Genomic DNA, 21605 nt, shown 5'->3' with positions numbered 1-21605 from the left:
CCCTATTTTAAAAGTAATAAACTAACAAAAAATTTTAAATTTTATTTCTTAACATTATCAGTAAAAAAAAGTTATAAAAGAAAAATATTCTAAAGAGTTTAATTCTTACTACTTTTTTCTTTTAATTACTGTTAATAAAATTTTCTTTATACCGTTTTAAAATTTTAAGCCTACTTTACCTTTCTCCTGATCCTATCTTCCTATTTCACAACAAGAAATAAGTATGTAAGTAATTAGCTGACACTAAAACCCACCACAATCATCAACATGTTAATTAAAAAAATCTCAACATTAAAGAAATCCTAAATTAACAGACCAAAACCACTACAGTGAATCGCCTGAAAAATAATCTTACTATAGAATCAGAATTAGGGAACACACCAGGCAGTGACCCATGATGGAGAAAACTCCAGGGAGGAAATCTGTGGGGATGTGTCAGGGCCATGCACCTACAGCCGAAATCATGGGCCCCAACAATGTCTTTGGGGGGTAACACTGTGGGATCCAGAGGCAACTCAGACCCTCAGGGAAATGCACAGGCCACCAGAAACACCATCTCCAGCTGCAGCATCCACAGCTGGAGGAAGATGCTGGAGCTGAGAGGAGGTTCATCATCTCCTCTACAGGACATTCCAGGATTTGCTACGTACAACACAAGGGTGACATCTTCATGGCAGAATTCAAACAAAAAATGTGAGTTTTGAGAAGACTTTCAGCCAGCAGGTAAGGAACATGGCACAGAAGCTGGAATCCTGCATACTCCACATTGAAGGGAAATATAATGGGATGTAATTAACCATTGTAACAACAAAGAGGTAGTAATTGATTTGCCACTCTTAATTAATCTGGGGAAGCTCTGTGACCCCTGTATGCAGGAAGTGAGGCCAGCTGATGGCAGTGGTATAAATACATCAGGCTGAAAAAGTGCTGCTAAGCCTGGACCAGAAATAAACTGGTTTCCCTGGTGAAAAAATGGTGAATTTGGGTACCAGCAGCCAGAAGTGCAAACCTCAGCACAGCACTGGCAGGCATAGCTCTCTGAGGCACCTGAGCCAGCCTGTTGAGAATCTTCAACTGTCCTCTATAGGAGAGCCTTCTGCAAAGCATGTGTGGGGCTGGGGAAGAAAGGACTACGGTGTCTGTGCTTCTTTTATCACCTGATGTTCTGCAGGTACAAAGTGATATGCCTCAGGCTGGAGAGAAGTGAGTGTTCTCAGCTGCTGTGCAATCCTAGGAATGAGGACATAGGAATCCTGACAGCCAGAGCCTGCTGCCAGGATTTCAAAGAGCCATGAGAGAAAAGAGCACAGCCAAGCCTATGGGAGCTTCTTCCAGCATGTCAGTGCTCAGCAAGGCCAAGCTCAGGCAGAGAGTGCACCCTACACCCGCTGCCCAGGCACGGATGGGATGTCTCCACATGGGATGAACACCTGCATGTGGCAGAACAGACTCTGTCCTAACTTTCATCAGGCGCTTTACCTTTAAACAGCTGGATGAAAAGCTCCTGCTGGAACCCAGCCCTGTGCAGGTGCTGGCTTGTCCCCTGCCAGGAGGGTGAGCTCTCAGCCCTGTTCTGGGAGAAGAAAGACAGCCTCAGCTGCACTCTCCTCAAAACACAGGACAAGCAGCCCCAGTTTCATTCCTATACCATCACCATTCTGGTTTTCCCATATGACAAGCCTGCTCCAACACCTTTTTAAGTACCCAGGTGAACCCCTCCTCCAACACATGTGGCACATAACACCTCAACTGCCTGGTGCTACCATGTGCTAGGGGAAGACTGAAAGACACCTGTTTAAATCAGAACTCTCCTCAGAGCACAGCACTCATGGTGGTGGAATCTGTGCTATACCAATTCCTCATGCCTCAGAAAGGCTGTACACACAAAGGTTCTGGAGATTCGCAAGATGCCAAGAACCTTTCTGCCAGCCAGGCAGTTGTAGTTACCTGCCGAGTGGAAGAGCTGGTGCAGCACAGCTCTGCCAAGCTCCTTCCACCCCTTCTTTCTCTCAATTCCATGCAGTAAATGTTCCTGACTGAACCAGCCAGGGATAATACATGTTGCTGAAGATGTTACAGCCCTTCTCACCTAGAGAGGAATCCATTCCCACTAATGTTAATTGATGTGCACTGCACATGTTTAAAAAATTCTTTATTTACATTTCAAAATGTAAAAAAAAAAAAAGAAAAAAAAAGAAGAAAAAAGACACCCATTATTAAATAATTTCAGGAGAACCTCAAGAGGATGGATCTGGCCTGTGCAGAAGTCTGGGGCAGTAGGTGAGCTGGCTGGAATTAGAATTGCACAGAGCCAGCACAGGTCTAATCACCAGTAAAGGAACACTGAAAGGAAGAAGAAACAGGTAAGTCTAAATACAGGACAGCCGTTCCCAACAGATCCTACAACAGCCAGGCTGTGCAGTGACACTGGGGGCCACACAGTGATTTTAAATGCATGCCAGCTGCTACACACACCAGCTTTCATCATCCAGAGCACTCAGGAGTTCTCCTAAGTCTGCCTGCCAGGCAACCCATCTACTTCTGAAGTTAAAAGCAACAGTGCCTGTTTCTCCCAGCTGGTTTTCAAGGATCTTGACAAGTAGCTGATGTGGCTGTGTGACATCAGGCAATGCAAAAGCTGTTCTCATCTCCAGTCAGATGAGAGACATGAGAGTGCAGCAAGGCTGCAAATAAGTAAAGTGGCACCAGCCTTGCACCTATGAATGAAAAGCTTCCAGGCTCAAGCTGGGCATTGGCCAGAGATCCAGTACTCCAAACCAAAATGATAAGAAAGTCTGGGACTGAGTACAACCCTAAAGGGAACCTGACCCCTTCAGCATAGCTCTGCAAGAAAAGGAACAGCCTTGCTGCAGGCTTTTTTCAAAAGCCTGTAAATGCCACCAGAAGTACCAGGGGAATGGAGGAATGATTACATTCCCTGTTGTCACTTCATCAAATAGCAAGAGCTCCAAAAAGTTTGAAGTGCTGCAGGTCTCTAAGGCTTTATTACAAAAGAAGGAACATTGTGGGGAATTCCAGTTGCCTTTGGATATCATTTAATGGAAGGTCAAAAACTGTGAGTATGTGCTTTTGTCCAAACTGCCTCCTGAAATGTGGAAAAAATCAGCAACCAAAAGGCTAATACAGCAGATTTTTGATAAGCTGAAGCCCAACACACTGAAATCTAGACAGATTTGTTTAAATACCTGTAGTTTTTACAGTAAATTGAGCAGACAAATGGAAACAGAATACTTACTGTATGTTAGCCTGAGACTATTGGTTTAACCAAAATGAAGCCTGAATAACATAAGTAAATAGTGGAAACATCTCTCTTCAGAGAAAGACAGTGGTACTCTTTTCAAGTCAAGGTAAGACTATGCAAAATGGTATTCCTTGGTCCTTCAGTAATGTTGGTCCTACAGCTATACTGAGCAGGAGGCTTAAGTCCTCCCTTTCTCTTCTCCTTTTCTTGATCCCTGCCTGTCCCACCCATGGATAATCTGCTTTTTGTAGCTGTTGGAAAGTTCTCCAATATGCAGGTCAAAGTGAGGCTTCCCACCAGCTAGACTGCCTGGGTAATGCCAGAGGGATTACTGCTGTAATTCCCTTTCATCCACCTTCTACAATCGAGGCTTCAAGGCAGCCTAACCCAATCCAAGAAAAAGCTCCCACAAACCCATCTTCTCCTCAACTACAGCTGCAAAATCTTATCCCTGCTGTGCTGCCTCTGGTGTTTGTGCAGCTTGGAGGAAAGCCAGTTCTGGGACTTCAGCTGACAAAAAACAAATGCTGTTAGAGAAGCTCTTTCTGGTCTTTCAGTGAGCTGACACAGCTCTCTGCAGGTTCAAAGAAATGTGAAAATAAATCAAGAGAAAAGTAAGAAGCAGAACAGCCCAGAGTTCATGGCACTGTGCCTGTGAAGATTGAGACTTACCACATTGCTTTTTCATCGCTTCACATTTCCCCACACTGAGAGATCACAACTGGCAACTTGGGTTTGTTATTGGGACCTGTAGGCACGTTCTGGGGACAAACAAATACAGAACATTAAAATTTATAAAAGCACAGCAAACTCAGGCAGTGACAGGTACTGGAAGATTGGCTAAGAGAGATCTCTGTAACATGAGGAACAGGGAATTCCAGACACAGCTCTGAGGAGCAGAAAAGCAGCATTACACATTTGGCAACAGGCCCAGCCATAAGCTGGTGAATTCCCTCTGTAAGCAGAGGTTTGGGACACAGACCAGAGGCTGGTCCTTTGAATTGGAGGGAAGGAATAGAGTAAGAACTGGAGAGCTCCTCATGGAGATACTTGAGGCTGCTCTGGCTTTGATACTAAAAGCGGCTGCCACAAGCAAAACAAACCTGTGCTCACACAGAAAGGAAAGAGACCGTGGCAAAGAAACCCTCATTCTGAACCTCTTGATGCGCTAGACTCAGCTGTTCTCTGAATCTCTAATTTTCGTTACTTTGGTCTCACTGTACCGATACCCAAAGCAGGCTCACCACAATGCTCCAGCAGATTATACCACACGGTACTACTCCTTCCATGTAACCTCGTCTCAAAGCCCAACAGCTCTGTGTTTTGCCCCACTTCCTAGATTAGAGACCCTTATGCACATTATCCCACATGTGTCATGGAGTCAATGCTGGCTGTCTCAGAGAACTTGCTGCTATTTGTTAAATCTACTCATTATCTTGCCATGACACCCAGGCCTGATGTTGGCAGCAATCATCACCCGGACTGTATTTATCTTCAGCTCCTGGAAGCCTATCAGGAGATTAGCTTAATTTTTTCTTATTAAACATGCTGATCATAGATCAGCAGAACTGATGATGTTGCATCCACTGAATAATCCCAGTCAATGGCAAAGAAGTGAGATGCTTTATGCTCTTGTCTGAGCTGCTGATAGAACAACTTTTTAATTCAGCCTCTGAACAAATGCAAAGCAAATAAAGCCAAGAGCACAATCCCCGCTCAAAGACTATCACAGTCACAAGATCCTAGCATTTCCAAAGCCAACTCATATGACAGCCTGTGCTTCAACAGATTTCCTGCTACATTATAATGATGACAACCAATAATGCCAGTTATCAACACTGGTATTCACTGGTATCCTGTAAACAGACAGCAGGACAACTGTACTTAATCATGTACATAACTTTCCAATGCAGACATTCACAAGGAAGTAGCCATATTCAAACTTACTTCAATTTTTCTCATGACCAACAGCCCATCGACAATTTTACCTAGAATGAGAAAATTTATCCACTTCAATATGTCTGATTTTTACCTTTGTTCCCCCCCACTCATCACAGGTACACATATTTCTGTCCTTCCTGAAAAGCCCGGGGCAGTGTGTAGCTATTGGGCACTTCAGGATATGTTACTGATCTCTAAACTCATAAAGGAAACAATCCCTCTTCAAACATTCTCCACATTCAGCACAGATTAAGTGCCTCTTCCCATCACAGGGGTAGTGTGTATAGAAATTCGGGGGTTGAGACCACCAGCTTAAGACTGGTCTGGAACTCCTACAGTTCAACCAGCAGTAAATGCAAGTTAGCAGATACGGTTTCACAGAATTACTGTCCAAAACTCTGGTGAAAGCTCAGCCCTCTCTGATAGTGGAGAAGAAAGGAATACTTCCACTCATCTGTGCCCTCTGCACACGCACAATGATTTGTGTGCAAATACAGTACACTGAACACTGATCTGGATAAAAGCTAACCTGAAAAAATGATTCAACAGTGATCCAACAGGTTGCACAGATCCCTTAGATAGCACAAGTGAGGAGGGAAGAATGAGCAGTCCATACCCAGAGGTGGCTGGGCACTGAACAGGCACCCCAGGGAATGATTACAGTCCCAAGGCTGCCAGAACTCCAGGAGAATTTTGACAGAGTTCTTAGGCACAGAGTGGGATTTTTGGGGTGACCTATGCAGGGTCAGGAGTTGGTCTTGATGATCTCTCTGGGTTCCTCCCAGTTCGGAAGATTCTGATTCTCAGTACTTATTTTAACAGCTTCCCTGCAGGGATGTCTGTGTGCTGCCACTCCAGGACTTTTACGGCAGGTACTCACCGAACACAACATGTTTCCCATCCAACCAGTCACACTTGGAGCACGTGATGAAGAACTGGCAGCCATTGGTACTCGGACCACTGTTTGCCTGAGGGTTGAGAATAGCAAAATACAAGTATACTATTTCAGACTGAACAAAACTGAAGGCAGACACATAAAGAAGAGGTGTTATTTAAGTATGTATTATTTTAGATTATTGCTAGACAAACCAAAGGAAACAATACATATCTGCAGGAGACCCTGTGCTGGGATGTAGCATGTCACCACACCTGGTCACACCAGAATGCGCAAGCGCCATGTCACTAACTATTTATTATACTTCTACAAAACTGTGCCGAAGTCCAGGCTTAAGAGCAGACTCCTGAAAAAAGGCTGAATGTTTTGGTGATGAGTATTTATTGGCTGCAGCATTACCCTGAGGAAAACTGAACACCAGAAACCAGGGCAAGAAAAGAACCCAGCTGATTTCTGTTTTTTGGGAGGTTTCCTCAGAATACAAATAAAAAACTTTTAGTGATCATGATGAGAAAAATAACAACTGTATTGGCACAGGACTCACAGGAACCTTGGGATGCAGATGTGAAATTTAATTCACACCCAAGTACAAAACCCCAGAGCATTTGCATTCTGTTAAGAAAACATCTCTGCAACACTGAATGCCACTTGTCACATTGACAACCAGAAGCTACTAAAGCAAGTTTCTGTCCTGATGAGTGAACTGGTCAAGTTTTGCAGCTGCAGGACTGCAAAGGACAGGGTCATTTTGGCTTTCTAGTTAATGCCAGCCAGCTTCAAAAGAATCCAGCTGGGATCCATGGTTCCTGGGATCCTAGGTTTGACCCAGTATAATGACTTCAGAGCCATGCCACTTTAATACAAAACTGGCAATACTAGAGTGAATCCCTTCTCTCACACCACAGTACACTAGCTGTTTAGCTGTACCATGACATCTTTTTGGGCCATGTTTTCAACATGGATGAATAACTAACCCAAATTACTAAATGTCCTAAGCAAGTGGTTTTAAGGGCAGAGCAGCTGAAAGAGCTGAGGAAGAAGCAGCTGTGGATAGGAACACTGAAGCACTGGCTCCATTTGCTTTCTATTCCAAAAGTCAGGGTATTGTTCCTACCAGACAATGTGCAATGGTTGCAGTTTCTCCTACTATGTTGAATAGGAAGGTCTGTTTTAAAAGATACCATGGTAACACTGCTGTGACTTTGGAACTCCCAAATGTCTCTGTTTCATCCTTGCCAAGGTCAGTGTTTGATAAGAGTATCAGGAAAGACGAAAACACCACCACCTCACCACTGTATGAAAGCTGCAAGAATTAAGCTCTGAAAGCAAAATCAAGCTAAGCCTGTCCCTGTGCTCCAAAGGGCAGCAAAGAAAGGATGCTGCAGGATCAGGACTATTGTGTTACTCAACATATTAACCTAAAAGTAGCTGCTTGACTAGTAGCTACAAAGCAGACCTTGTACCCAATGGCAGATTCTGTTGCCAAGCAAATACTATATACATTTAGGAAAAGGGCACAGAGAAAGTTCCAAAAGATTTTAGTCTGTAATGTCATTATTTTATACTCACCATAGAAAGCAGGCCAGGAGCAGAATGTTTCAGCTTGAAGTTTTCGTCTGCAAAAGGACCTCTATATATACTGGCTACTCCAGTGCCGTCTCCCTGCATGACAGAGGTACCCAGTCAGCTACAGCATTTGTTCTGTAGCAACTGCTACAGAACAATTCAAATTAAAAATTAATTTAAAATCTCTAAGCAAGAGGAAAGGGCAAAATGGACTTTGTATTGCCATTTACATACACCAGCAGTGAACACATTCAGCGTTTCATTTCAGAACAAGAAATGAACCAGTTTCTAACTACACAGTTCATTGTTCATCATTCATATGTTGGCAAAAGCCTATGCAGATGGTAAGTTTAAGTCCAAACCTCCCAGAGTGAAGTGGAGGCTACAGATTCCTTAGTACAGACCCATCAGGACTTGGAAGGGAAAAGGCAGGAGACACAGAAGTATGGGATGGTGTGACAAAGAAAGCAGAAGTGGTTGCATGGCAATGGCAAAAGTTGTCTTACAGTGGTTTTATATATTTCACCTTATTTTCTGTGACTTTATTGGAAATAGGAAAGCAATCTTTCTGTTCTACAAGGACAGTTTCTAAAATAAAGATTTTCTGTTTATGTTGTACTTTCTACTAAGTCCTTTTGCTCTACTTGCCCAGCCCTTGTTTGTTTCCTTCCTGCTCTCTGTAGTTTACTTAAACTTTTGGCTCTGAGAAAGAAACTTGCACCCTGTCTCAGGGGTCAGTGTGACTGCGCTTGCTCCCCAGGTGGCTTTGTAATAAATATAACATATAAATTGCAAATACTGGAGCAATGTGTAAAGCTTATTGAGATGCAGTGGAAGTAATACAGTGCACTGGGACATCTGAGCAGTGTCACGATTAGCAACTACCACAGAGTCTGGTGTTGCTGAACCACCTGCTGTGTGGTGATTTCTCTAAGAGACTTTCATACAACCAAGTTTTATATTAAAAATCTTTATTACTTCCCTCATATTTTGAAACACTTCCAAAAATAAAATAATTTTACTGGATCCTGGAACAGTGAAGAGATCCTGTGGCCCTTCAGCCTTACTCATATGTTCTGCTTATCCCCATGTCAGAGCACAACCACCATTGTGGGTGCAAAGACTTTTCTATTTTGAGAAAATTTAGTAACAAAAGGTTAGTTTTGATTTAAATGACTTCTTACATTATGCACATTGCACACTGGGTTTTGTACTTAGGGTTTATCAACAATGTGAATTGAAATTCACAGAGGTGTTTTGTCTGGAGGAGGTCCACAGAAGGGGGAAGGAAAACAGGGCAAACAAATTTTTTCAAGTTTTGAAAGCTTCCAGGGTTTTGGCAGGTTACTGCAGAGAGAAAATATTTTGGGAAGAATGTGTGCTCCCCCAAGGCTCCAGATTTGTTTTCAAGTGGTTTATTGTCTGTTGCAGTAGGATGGCAGCAATGCTATGAGGATACCTCCAGTTACTACTGGATACCTCAAAAAAGAAAGAGAGCTCACAAATCAGCACAGACCCTTGGAAACAGCAGCATGTTATACCATAGAGGAAAAGGACAAAAAGAGTACAGGAGTACATACATTTACGAAGTCACCTCCTTGGATCATGAAATCCTTTATTACCCTAAAGAAGTAAAACAACACTTAGTTCTCAGTGGCCAAAAGCCTCAAGAAGCTCAGGATAAGATGAAAAGGGGTTCTGCCTTGCTGTGCAACAGAAGTTAACAATCTGTGAATGCTGCAGCCTAAAATCTACAACAAATATTAATTAATGGTTGATACAAGGTTATTTAGGACTCATTGCTTTTCAACAGGCAAAGTGATACCGTCACAGATGCCATATCTGACGTGGCACACCAGAACCAGGGGATTCCTCCCAGTGGGGAGGACAGCATCCCCAGGTCCCCCAAAGCCACAGAATTACATTAGCCATGCTCCGCAAATGTCTCCAACACCACTAATAGCTCATGGCAGGTCACAAAACCCCGTATGTCTCAGGCTGCTATTCAGTGTCAAAACAACAGCAGATGATTTACCTGTGGAAAGTACTTCCTTTATAACCTATAGGGACACCATCTTTCCTGCAGGGAAGTGAAAAGGAGAATTATTGCAACCTACTAGATATCCCAACACAAAATTGTCTCAGCAATTCAGAGTCCCAAAGGGTTGCTGTATACATTAGCAGCTGCCTTGAAATACAGCCAAGTGCCGCAGCCTCTCGGCTGCTGCTGTTGGGAGGCAAAAAAAAGCCTCAAGTGGGCTCTGCAGATGAAATGAATCTGTTCCCTGCAACACCCACACCATCACCTTTACAGAATCCCACTGCAATGTGCAGCATGAGCAGGTGGGCTTTGCAGATAGGGCTTTTTAGAGCTACCTGAGCACAAAAAAAGTCATATCAGAAAGAGAAACCTGCCATCTCTGTGAGTCTCCAGCCTCTCACAATTTCCTCAGAGATTTCTCTTCCATTTTGTACTAGTACAACATGAAGAAGTTCAAAACAAACCCTTTCTACCTCACCCAGCCCTGTTTCTCCAGTGCGACACTTAAAGGACATTATAATCCACTTACCTGAATTCACCTGTACAAAACTGCCTGGCAAACAAAAAGAGAGCAGAGTGTTAGGTGCATATGAACTCTGAGGGCTGCATCAACAGGTGCACAGGATTTTCCTTATTGCATCAGAGATGTTCCCAGAGAAACAGGAACAGGAAATGGTAACTCCTTCCCCCTGACATTTCAAACATATTCTGTACTCTTTGTAGTGAGGAAGTCAGAGACCTAACACCAAGGTTGTAAGAAACTGTGAATGTGGGGCAGGCACTGTGTTTGACAGAGACCAGGGTATGTCCATCCCTCCAACTGAAGTGGGATTTCACATGGTGCATCCCTCAGTTGATGGCAGGAGAACTGGGTGGCCAGGAGACCTCCACCATGGCACAAGGCACTGCCTGCTCTAAATGCATGGAGCAAACCAGGAGGCTTCACAGAAGAAGCAGAGGAGGACCCCTTCCAGCCAGACAGGGTCCCCTGAGAGACCAGGATGCCACACAGCATCTCTGAGAACAGAGAGATATAAAGTAGGTGAAGCAGTTTGGGGTGGGTGCAGCTAATCAGTTTGCCACCAAAAGCCATTCTTGCACCAGAAAGCCTTTGCAGTTCCAGTCCAGGCTGAGCTGCAGGAATGGTAGCTGCTCGTTACCTGAAGTTCTCTGCTGTTTTGGGTACAACATCTGCGAACAGCTCGATCTTCATGCGGCCGACCTCCTGAGGAGACGAGGGCCAGGTGAGTCTTCCAGGTCCCCTCGCACAGACGCCTGCCGCCCGACCCCAGGCACTCGCACAAATCCGGTCACCTCATTCACCCTCATTCATCCCCACCCCTCCAGGCTCCTCCTTCCCCTCTCCCCTGCGAGCCCTTCCCGACGGGCCCAGTGACCCGAGAGGCCCGCCATCCGGCTCCTGGTGCCGCCCCTCCCAGCGCTTCCAGTTGCGGCCCCGCAAGCCTCACGTTGAACCCCGGGCACCGCCCGTGCTCTCTCATCCCCACAACACTCCGACATCCCCAATTATCCCCGCAGTCCCTCCCCGGGCGCCGCCGCTCCCCGTCCTGGAGCACCCCCACCTGCCCGCCGATGGTTACATCGAAGAAAACCACGGGGTTGTTGGGATTCGCTGCCAGCGCCGACATTGCGACTACCACTGCAGGAAGCGGAAATGGGGGCGGAAGTGGAAACAGCGACGAAAGGCGAGACGGGCGGGAGATGGGGGTGAGGTTGTCCGGGACGTCTGGGATGTGTGTTCTGTGTCCAGACCGTGTCTGTGGTATCCGGGTGGCGTCGGGAGCTCCATCCTGCTGGGGCAGCTCGGACTCCCCAGAGTAGACCGCTGCTCGGTTGGGAAGGCTTGCCCGTTCATCTCCCTGCCCCCTGGGCGCACGCCGGCTGAACATGAGCTCAGTTGTGCCCACATGGGCAAGGAGGCCAACAGTACATGGGCTGTACCAGCCAAGCGTGGCCCGTGGAACCAGGGCAGTCACCACCCAGCTGTGGTGAGGCACCTCTAGTCCTGGGGTCAGTTCTTGGTGCTTCTCTACAAAAAAGACCTTGCGAGGCAGGAGTATGTCTGGAAAAGAGAACGGAACTGTGGAAGGGTCTGGAGCACAAGGAGCAGCTGAGGGAGCTGGGAGGACTCAGCCTGGAGAAAAGGAGGCTTGAGGGGACTTTCTCACTTTCCACAACCCTCTGGCAGGAGGATGCAGTCATGTGAGGGTCAGGCTCTGCTCCCAGGGAACAAAGGACAGGACAAGAGGCACTGCCCTCAAGTTGTTGCAGGGGAAGTTCAGGTTGGACATCAGTAAGAATCTCTGTGGAAAGGCTCATCCAGCCCTGGCACAGACTGTCCGGAGTAGTGGTGGAGTCCCCATCCCTGAAAGGGTTTAAAAGCCATGTAGATGTGGCACCTGGGGACATAGTTTAGTGGTGGCCTTGGCAGTGGTGGGCAAGCAATTGGTTTCAATCTTCAGGGTCTTTTCCACTAATTCCACAATGGCAACAGTTAGATCTGTGCTTGTTTTCAAGGTTTGATCAGCTGAACACTGCCTTTGAGAGGTTTACAGGACATCCTTCAATGTCCTGACCGTGCTTGAGCAGAAGTCATGCTTTCTGTGGCAGAAAGATGAGCATGGTATGTAAACAAGTGCACTGCAACTTTTCTGCTTGGAAAGAGACCTTTCCTGGACAAGAATCCTGATTTGGAAATTGTTATGTATGCATTTGTGGAAACCCAGGGCACCGGGAATATTTCCCTGTCTGCTCTGAGGTGCCCTGACCCCCAGGAGAGCACTGACTAAACTGGGCTTGTGTAAATTGGCAGATGCATGCTCTTTGAGAAGGGCCAGTTGTGAAAAGGGGCAAAATGGACATCTGGGAGCATAAAGATCAGTCACTGCCTGAAAGGGACAGACATGACTGGAAAACAGTGATCTATTTTCCAAAGCCTTGTGCTGCTTCAGTCTTCTGCATGTCATGTCAAGTGTGCCAGAAAATGACAGGCCTGAAGCCACAAGGAGACTGCAAGAAATCAAGGAGGTGGAGAAAGCCCACACACGCTGAGGAGGGGGAGACTTGAATAGAAGCCAGCTAGACATTCCATCTCCCAGGAAGTTCAGGGTACCCTCACCACCAGCTGGGACATGGCCATGGGAACCTGCTCAGCTGTTCCCACAGGGAGAGAAAGAGCCTCCTGATGGTAGAAGCTCGGGGGAGGATGGTGCAAGAATGGAGAAAGGGAACTTTTTCATTCATTCTCAAGAGAGGAGGACTAAAAAGTAGCAACATTTGCAACACTGCAACAGTTGCCTCACTCTTTGCCAATGATTTCAAGTGCATATAGCTTCTGTACAGACCTGTTCAGTACTGGTCACCAAGCTTCCCAGCATAACCTGCCAGTGACCATCAAAGGCTGCAGATATCTCAGAAGAATGTTGACCGTTAAACCTGACATTTATGATTGAAACAATAAAACCATCAAACCAAACCTGGTCCCAAGTGGTTGCTTCTGATTGTTCTATAGAGAGTTTGACCATGCAAGAAACAACAGGGTTTTTTAAAATTTGTTTAACTCAAGACTTCCTTTATGAACACTCCCCTGTTATGTAGAAAGGTGGGAGCTTTGTACAATTGTATTGAAAGAGCATGCAGAGATCTCAGGGAAAAAGAATTCTCAGGAAGTGTCTCCAGAGCTCCTGGATCAGAGGCTCAGCTCCCCTCTGAGTGGCTCACGTTCTCCCAAGTGCAACACCCAGGGAGAGATATCTCTGCAAGAGACAGGGAAACCCAGTGACTGCAAGCATGGACACTGACAGTTCCCATCAACGGGGCTGTTTGGTTAAGCAGGTGGGTTTCCACTCAGAAATCAGTTTCTGAGGCAAAACCAAGACAAATATTTAAGCATTTCTTACCACAGAAAGTATAAAGCACCAGCTCCCAAGCCTGCTGTGAAGCTCACTCCAAAATGAGGAATGATCTCCACTGCCAGTGCTTGGGACTGCTGTGCCCTCTAGCAACTAAGTCCAATGAGAAAGGTGTTGGGAGTAGGGGATGTGAGCAGGAGCAGAGTCCAGATAAGCATCCAAGTGCAGGGATCTTTCTTGGCACTAGTCACATTCTGTGTAAAAGTCACTTCTTCAGCAGCCCCGGAGAAAGGGAAAGATACTTTACTATAGAATTACCAAGATTAATGATTTTATTATTTAGCTACATGTATTGCATCCGCATAAACCAGTTCTTTCTGCCTTGTCCTCTTATCTTCTCAGGCACACATGACATCAAAAAACACCCTTGCAAATCATGTAAAAATTGCAATACAAGCCAGGTTACTCTTCCCCATCATCTGTTCAACCAACAGTGTCTCTCTCCAGGGCCTGCACACTATGAGTGCCCTCAGTTTCCACTTTCCATCTTTTTCATGTCCTGTCTCCCTGGGCTCTCCTCTCTGCTGGGCACTCTTCTCAGTCACTCCCTGACCCCCCAATGCTTTTCACTGTAATTGTACTGGCAGATGTTACCTAAAAGCACTATCCCAGCTTGGTGATCTGCACATTTTCCTCTTCTCTTGCTGCTGTTTGATGCATTTTCTGGATCTTATGAGCCCTTGTGCCCTGGCTCCCTCCTGCTGTTAAACCCAGTTCCTGCAAGAGAAATGACAGTGTCTCCTCCATGGTGCCTTACCTGTGTCTCTCTGATCTGGACAGCTGGTGGGAACCATCACAGCACATCCTGGTTTGTCTCTGGGTGTGGAACGTGGTTTCTCAAGGAGAAGAGGGAAACTTACAGTAATGCCTTGGCAATATCCTGCTTGTAGAGCTGATTGGAAGGCAGCTCTCCAGGCTGCTGGTGAGGCAAGTTGGTATCAAGTCCCAAGGCTGGTTCAGGGATGCTCTTGAGTATAAGTGACACATTGTCAGCTCCACAGCTTCTATGGGCAAGCCATGTCAGTGCTTCACCACCCTTGCAGGAAAGAATTTCTTCCCAGTGTCCCTTCTAACCCTGCCAGATAATAGTATGATGCCATTCTCCCTTTTCTTGTCACACCAGCCTGTCCCAAGTCGCTCTCCAGATGGAGTTCTGTCTGAGCAAAGAAGAGGGGCAGAACCCCCTCTCACCTGCTGCCCATGCTGTGGGGATCAGCCCAGGACGCAGTTAGTTTCTGGGCTGCCAGTGCACATGGCCAGCTCATGTCCAGCCTCTTACCAGCATCCCACATCTTTTTTGGCAGGGCTGCTTTCAATCTCTTTATTTCACAGCCTGTATCGATACTGGGTGTTGCCCTGACCCATGTGCAGCACCTGCACTTGGTCTTGTTGAATCTCATAAAGTTCCTATCGGCCCACTGATTGAGCCTGTCCAAGTCCCTCTGGGTGGCCCTATTCTCTAGGTTTGTCACCTGCACTGCCCAGCTCAGTGTCATCTGCCAGTGTGCTGAGGGTGCACTTGATCCCACTGTCTGTTTCATTGATGAGGATATTGAATAGCACAGGTGCCAGTACAGACCCCCGAGAGACACCCGTTGTCACAGATGTCCATCAGTACTCAGCTATCTGTCCATCCATTCATCTGTCCTTTTGTCCTTCCGTCCATCCATCCATCCATTCATCCATCCATCTTACCATCTGACCACTCTCCCATCTATCCTATCCCCATCCATCTCGCCATCCTTCCCTTTGGCCTGGCCATCCCTGCTCTCTCCATCTGTCCAGCCATCGACCTGTGAGAGCCTGGAATGTTTATGGTTAAAGACTCAAAACAGTTGTGCCCCATCTGAAGTGTTACATTATACAGTGTAGAACTCCTGCTCCAAGGGAGGTACCTGGGTGTTCCCACCAAGCCTGGCTATATATTAACCTATTGACCATTGCATTTTGCAGGCTTCCTCCACCCCTGATGGATCAAGACTGTGAACATCACTTTGACCAACTTGCATTAAAATTGCAACAACCAGGTTTTGTCGCTGGACCTGCTTGTGGGTGATAACTATATAACCATTCTGTTCTTATCCTTTCTTTCTCTTTCTTTTTCCTTATAAATTTTCTTTAATGTTATTTTTATGCTTTTATATTACTGATAGGAAAGTTGAATGCTAATGTCTTTACAAACAATTCCATGGGCATGGGTATGGATATTAATGTCTTTGAAATGAGTCTTAATGTCTCTACTAACTTGAAGCCACAGGTTTGTTGCAGAACCCAGACTGTTTGACTCCTGAAATGGCAAATGGGTCTGCAAAAGTCTGAGTTTCTGAACTTGGGCCAAAATTTTATGTTTAAGGGGGGAATATGTGGTAGGTGATTAGGGAAGGCTGTATATTCCTGGTACCTCAGCCAATGGGGAAAGGAAGAGGGCAACATGTGTCTGGGAGTTTAGGATAAAAGGAGGCTGCACCCTCCAAAACTTCAAGAGAGAAAACCCAGTGGGCGTGTGCCCCAGTGGACTCTCTCCCTTTATTCAAATAAAGTTGCAGGACTCCTCTGTCTTCTTTATGGACACTGGCTTTTCATTGTGTGATTTTCTGCCCATTACTATAGATAACAACTGAAACAGCTACATTTTAAAACTTGCTAAAAACCTTATTCTACCTAATGTTCTAAAGTTTGCAAAAAATAGTTTGTTCTTGAACTTCCTGAGTACTTTGTTGTTTCTCCCACACACTGCCCAAAGTAAATCAAAGAACCTTCCCCTAAACCCTCCAAGTAGACTGGTGCATGACATCACCCCAGCCAGTCGTCCAGCTGTGCATCCATCCCTCATCCTGGCTATCCCTGCTGTCCATCTGTCCAGACAATCCCTGCCATCTCTCCCCCTGGCCTGGCCATCTCTGCTGTCTGTTTATCCATATGGCTCATGGCTGGCCAATCCTGCTGTCCGTCTACCCATCTGTCCGTCCATCCATCCATCCATCTATCCATCCATCCATCCATGGAGGAATGGCTTCGTGACAGGGGCCATGTTCTGGACCAAGAATTGGGAGGATGCAGCTAATCTGGGTCCCTGCACCTGCAAAACACTGTGTCCTTGAGCATAGGTGTGGTACAATAACAAGTAGTGAGAGAGACATGAGAAAAGAAAGATGTAACCCCTAAGGTATGAGGAAGAGCTGATATTGTAGTATAGCCAATAGATTGCTTAGCTTGCAGAATATGTATGAGCTTATTACTTGTTGTGCATAAAAGTCTGATGCTCTCTTCAATAAAGGAAGCTTGCTAAACACTCATATTGAGCGTCTAAGTTTCCCTCACCGCGACATCCATCCATCCATCCATCCATCCATCCATCCATCCATCCATCCATCCATCCATCCATCCATCCATCCATCCATCCATCCATCCATCCATCCATCCATCCATCCCCCCAGTGGAGAGAGGGAGGTGTTTGTCCATCCATCTATCCCATCTATCCCTAGCCCCCACCCTCTCAAGAAGCCTTCTCCACCCAATTTCCCCCATGATCCTGAAGGGGACAAGCTGGACGATGACTATCACTGCTGCAAGAAGAAGGGCAAAGTGATACCTTGCAGGGGAACAGAGAGGGACAGGTGGGAATCCCCACCTCCAACAGGCATAGGATGGAGATGAAGATGATGATGGATACCATTCTGGAGCAGGACAACCCCTACATGTGTGACAGCATAGGGGAGTTTGCAGTGAGATGAACCCCCAAAATTGACCCCCACCAGCACAAGTACAACGGCATGATTGGGAGCTGAGGAGCTGGGATAAAAGTGTGGATGGGTACTCAGAACCCAGCTTGGGAGGATTCCAGACCCCATTTGGAGATCCCAGGAGTGCTGGGGGAGCCTCTGTCCTACTGGGGGAGTTCTTGGGGGTCTTGGCCTCTTTTAGGGGGCCTCATGTGTTGTGGAGGGGTCCCACGGGTGGTGGGGGGAGGTTTGCCCCTTGCTGTATTTGAGGGTGCTGTGTGGGGATATTGTTGGAGGGTGTCCTGAATGCCTGTGTCGCCTCCACTCTGGATTTTGGTTGGGGTCAGCGCTTCTGGGTGAGTCACCACCAGCTGCTGCTGACAGGGGCTTTGGGGCAGTTCTTGGGTTGTTTTGTCCTTCCCCAAAAAATCTCCTTGCAGGGATATCCGACTGGTCTTGGGACTTTGTGCAGCCAGCAAGCTCGTGCTGGTGGTGAAGCTCAGGGTGAGTGGAGCTGTTGCTGCCCATACCATGCCACCAGCAGCACCCAAGAGCAGCCACAGGCAGTTTGTAAGCAGGCAGTGCCAAGTGCTGGGAAACCCTCTGTGGGCTCCATTCAAGGCTAAGGAATATTCTACTGAGGAACCACTGGGTCTGGCTGTGCTGAATCTGGCTTCCCACTCCAGTTTGGGGAATGTCACAGGGTGAGTAGAAGCCTTAGACAAGCCTTGCCAGTTTAAATTTAAGAAATTACTATGGCCCACAAGTTCTAAGAATAATGCATTAGGTCTATTTATAAATGAGTTATTTATTAAACAGAAGGCGATAACATGAAAGATATTAATCAGAATTACTTACTACTCAGTATAAAATTAAAGGATCTACTAGTAGATTATATAGAACAGTGCACAATATTAAGGTACCATTATTAAAGCTAGTAAAAGAAATAGTACTGATTAGGAGTCAAATGTAACTTGCTACCGAGATGATGATAATGTACACAGAGTTCTTTTACTCAGCCTCCAGGGGAGTAATTGGAAAGCAGACATCCCTGATATGGAGACAAACTACACATATTTCCAGAAAAATGTGCAGATTTTTGCTTTGTGAAAGTAACTTTTATAATTTGTGAAGTGTGTGTCAGTCAGAAATGCAGCTTATCTTGCTAAATTTCACTTCAACAGTAAGGTGTTTATTGGCAGTTGGGAGATGCCAGACTAATGTTAACCCTATGGCACCAAAATAATTCATACAAGACAACTTGCCCTGTTTGAGCTATTGGACCACTTAACAAGCTACAGATAAATTTTGTGAGATGTGAGATGTCCTGCTACAGGAGAAAAAGCAGAAAACACAAGTTTTCTGGAGTTCATGTTGTTGTTGAGCCTGGGGATGGGGGTTGCCCATGCTGCAATGGTGAAAAGTGACAGGCCTTTGCCAAGTGCTCTGCCAGCCCTGGGTGAGAAGCTGGGATACCCCTCAAGTCTTAGCAGTATCAAACTCCCCTGGCAAATAATCAGTTGAAATTCTCAGTTTTGGGCAAAACTATTTATTGGGGAATCAATGTGAGAAACATAGCCGGTAGCACCTGGCACAGTATGTTCTGCTGCAGCCCTGACTGTGGTCTCCACCAGCAAGGCGCTGGGTTTTGGTGGTTGGGGTGCTTGAGGGTGAGGAAGAAGAAGGTCTCTTGCAAGCTCTGGACTGCTGGAGTGTATGCAAGGGTTGCTGTGGAATCTCAGTGGTGCTGGGAGTGCCACTGGCTCTGTGGTAGGAAGAGCATGCTGAGTACTGCAGGGGCATCCCAGCCCAGCCTCTGGAGCCCATTCTCCAAATCCCTGGAGGCTTGGGGTTGCGCCACATCACCAGAGCTCTCTGTGGTGGGGAGCAGGGCAGAAAGCATGGGGACAGGGTGAGTGTTACCTCCTTTTTTGTGGGAACCTCAGGCACCCGGGGACCTGTGGCACCAGGAAACCCAAGTATGGAAGGGACCCCAAGCACCCTTTGTCCCAGAGTCCCCATGCCCAGGAGCCCCCTCCCTGTACCTTGGCACAGGATGAGCTGTAGCATCTTCCAGGCAGGTTCTGTTCCATGATGCCACCGCCTGGGCTGCCATACCAGTGGCTGTACCATTTCATTTTGCTGGGAGACCGTGGCACAGCCAAGTGACCCTTGGTGAGCTCCATCTGGGGACACCAGTGATGCTGACAGCATTGGCTTCCACAGTGGATGAGACTGGGGGCTTGACAGATGTCCTGCTGACATTTGTCACCAGTGTCCCCAGCTGGCTCAGCCAGGCTGAGCCCATCCATCTGAGCAGTGGCTTTCTGGATGCCTCCCTGGCTGGCAGGGATGAAGGCACCTTTCTCTGTGCCTGGGAAGATCTTGACTATGCTGGAATCCTTACAGGATGCCCTCAGGTTTTCCTGACTGAGCTGGTAGTACTGGGTGGCCTCAAAGCTGGGCTTCACCTCCTTCATGGAGATGAAGGGATGATGAAGGGCAGCACTGGGTGTGATTCGCTCATGCGAGTCCCAAGTGAGCATCCTCTTGACCAGCTCCACCATCCTGTACAGATCACAGTGCTTGGCTAGCTCCTCCTGATCAGGATCAGGCCTCGGGTGGACATTCACCACTGCCAACTGATCCAGTGAGGAAAAGATATGCTCCCTCCTCTCCATTGGCTCTGCCATCACCTTCCCTGGTGGTTTGAGCTGCCAGGTGCCAGTGGAACATGGCACACGTTGGAAGAAGGACTGTGTCTTTTGGGCAGCACAGAGCAGCTCACCCCGGGGTAGCCCCAAGGTAGAGCAGATGTAGCATACCTGGTCATATTCATCATTGCCCGGGTAGAGTGGCCAACCCAAGTGAAGCTCGGCCATCACACAGCCCAAAGACCAGATGTCCACCTTTTCGCAGAAGGGCAACCCCAGCAAGATCTCTGGTGCCCGGTAGAAGCGGGTTTGGATGTAGGGCTCCTGGACATGGCAGACCTCAGGGAGGAGGATAGCCGAACCAAAGTCAACAAGCTTGATGCGGAATGGATAGCGTGCATGGTCCACTAGCATGATGTTCTCTGGCTTAAGGTCAGCATGGATGATGGAGAGCTCCTTCAGCTTGACCAGTGCCACCAGCACCTGTGCTGTGATGGTTCGGATGTGTCGGACTGGCAGTGGTGAGAAGTTGTTTTGCTTTTGGAAGTCAAAGAGGTTTTGCTGCAGCAGCTCGAAGACCAGGTAGGTCCAGACCGTGTCACTGAAGGACTCGAGGAAATGAATGATGTGAGAGTCCTTTGTGTCCCCCTCCTGCAAAGCCTGCAGCAGTTTCAGTTCATTCTTCACTATTTGGCCATCGTGATCACAGTTCTTCAGGATCTTGATGGCCACCATCTCCCCAGTGCTCCTGCACTGCCCCTGGATCACCTGTCCAAAAGTCCCCTTCCCCACCATGGCCATTATGTCATAGCACTCGGCACCTACCACTGGTGTCACCATGGTGGGTTGGCTCTTCACCAGGGGCTCAGGATCCTCCAGCTCAGCATCCAGTGGAGACTGGAGACACCTAACTGTCCCAACCCAGCCTCACAACACTGTAGGTTCCAACATCACCATGACAACACATGATGTCACAACAGAAGCAACCTGGGTGGAGGAACCCCCTCAAACCAACACTGCCCCCCCGAATCCAGCCATGTTGTCTCCAGATTCATCTGCAAACCCAATAACACATTCCTGGTTCCCCCAGGAAGGATCCCAGCCCCCTGAAAACTAATTTTCAACCCCCTAACCCCTTTCCCTGGTCCACCAAAATCCATCCAAGTCCTCCATGACCCATACACAGTCACCCAAAACCAATTTCTAGTCCTCTAAACACAGTCCCTTGTTCCCCAAAACCCATTCAAGCCCCCCAAGATCTATCCCCAATTCCCCGAAACCCATCCAAGGCCCCCAAACCTCCCCTAGTCTCCCAAACCCATCTGAGCACCCCATGATACATCCCCAAACCCCAAATCTCCAGCCCAACATAACCCACCCTAGGCCCCCCAAACCCAGCCCTAGCCCCTTGAAATCCACTTCTGTTTCCCTAAAACACAGCCTAACTCCCCTCCCTTATTGCCAGCCCCAAGAAAACCTGTCTCTGGCTCCCCAACTCCATGTCCAGACTGCACAGACATTCTCATTACTTTTTGGGCGTTAACATTTATTTCAGCCAAGCCAAGCGCAGGGAGCTATTAAACACCTCCCCT

General features: G+C 47.1%; 2 protein-coding genes across 3 annotated transcripts; both read right to left on the bottom strand.

The window, feature by feature from the left end:
* Positions 1-17: 17 nt before the first annotated feature.
* Positions 18-11408, bottom strand: PPIH (peptidylprolyl isomerase H). Of its 2 annotated transcripts, none has more exons than XM_066563879.1 (10): positions 11289-11408; positions 10866-10930; positions 10235-10258; positions 9700-9744; positions 9245-9287; positions 7668-7760; positions 6084-6171; positions 5210-5250; positions 3935-4023; positions 18-2343 (listed from the first exon to the last, which is right to left on the bottom strand). In XM_066563879.1, the coding sequence occupies exons 1-9, from the start codon at positions 11352-11354 to the stop codon at positions 3955-3957; spliced, it is 534 nt and encodes a 177-aa protein (XP_066419976.1). In that variant the 5' UTR covers positions 11355-11408; the 3' UTR covers positions 18-2343; positions 3935-3954. The 2 variants fall into 2 exon arrangements, with proteins under 2 accessions (XP_066419976.1, XP_066419977.1); XM_066563880.1 differs by having other exon boundaries at positions 11293-11359.
* On the bottom strand, positions 11360-20853 carry HIPK4 (homeodomain interacting protein kinase 4). The gene is made up of 2 exons (XM_066564215.1): positions 19632-20853; positions 11360-11592 (listed from the first exon to the last, which is right to left on the bottom strand). Exons 1-2 carry the CDS (start codon positions 20851-20853, stop codon positions 11360-11362), a joined length of 1455 nt encoding a protein of 484 aa, XP_066420312.1.
* Positions 20854-21605: the final 752 nt, after the last annotated feature.

Source organism: Molothrus aeneus, chromosome 21, assembly GCF_037042795.1.
Source record: "Molothrus aeneus isolate 106 chromosome 21, BPBGC_Maene_1.0, whole genome shotgun sequence".
In the NCBI taxonomy this organism is placed as follows: domain Eukaryota; kingdom Metazoa; phylum Chordata; class Aves; order Passeriformes; family Icteridae; genus Molothrus; species Molothrus aeneus.
Note: the sequence above shows the minus strand (reverse complement) of the source record. Positions and strands in the feature narration are given on the sequence as shown.

Bases quoted from the DNA above. Each gene is read 5' to 3' on its own strand.
- PPIH (XM_066563879.1), bottom strand. From the start codon at position 11,354: ATGTCGGCGCTGGCAGCGAATCCCAACAACCCCGTGGTTTTCTTCGAT. The intron at 10,259-10,865 runs GTAACGAGCAGC...TTTGTTTGCCAG, and splicing joins AAAACAGCAGAGAACTTCAG to GCAGTTTTGTACAGGTGAAT. The intron at 9,745-10,234 runs GTAAGTGGATTA...ACTTCCCTGCAG, and splicing joins TTTTGTACAGGTGAATTCAG to GAAAGATGGTGTCCCTATAG.
- HIPK4 (XM_066564215.1), bottom strand. From the start codon at position 20,853: ATGGTGACACCAGTGGTAGGTGCCGAGTGCTATGACATAATGGCCATG. The intron at 11,593-19,631 runs GTGACAAATGTC...GCGTGCGCCCAG, and splicing joins TGAGCCAGCTGGGGACACTG to GGGGCAGGGAGATGAACGGG.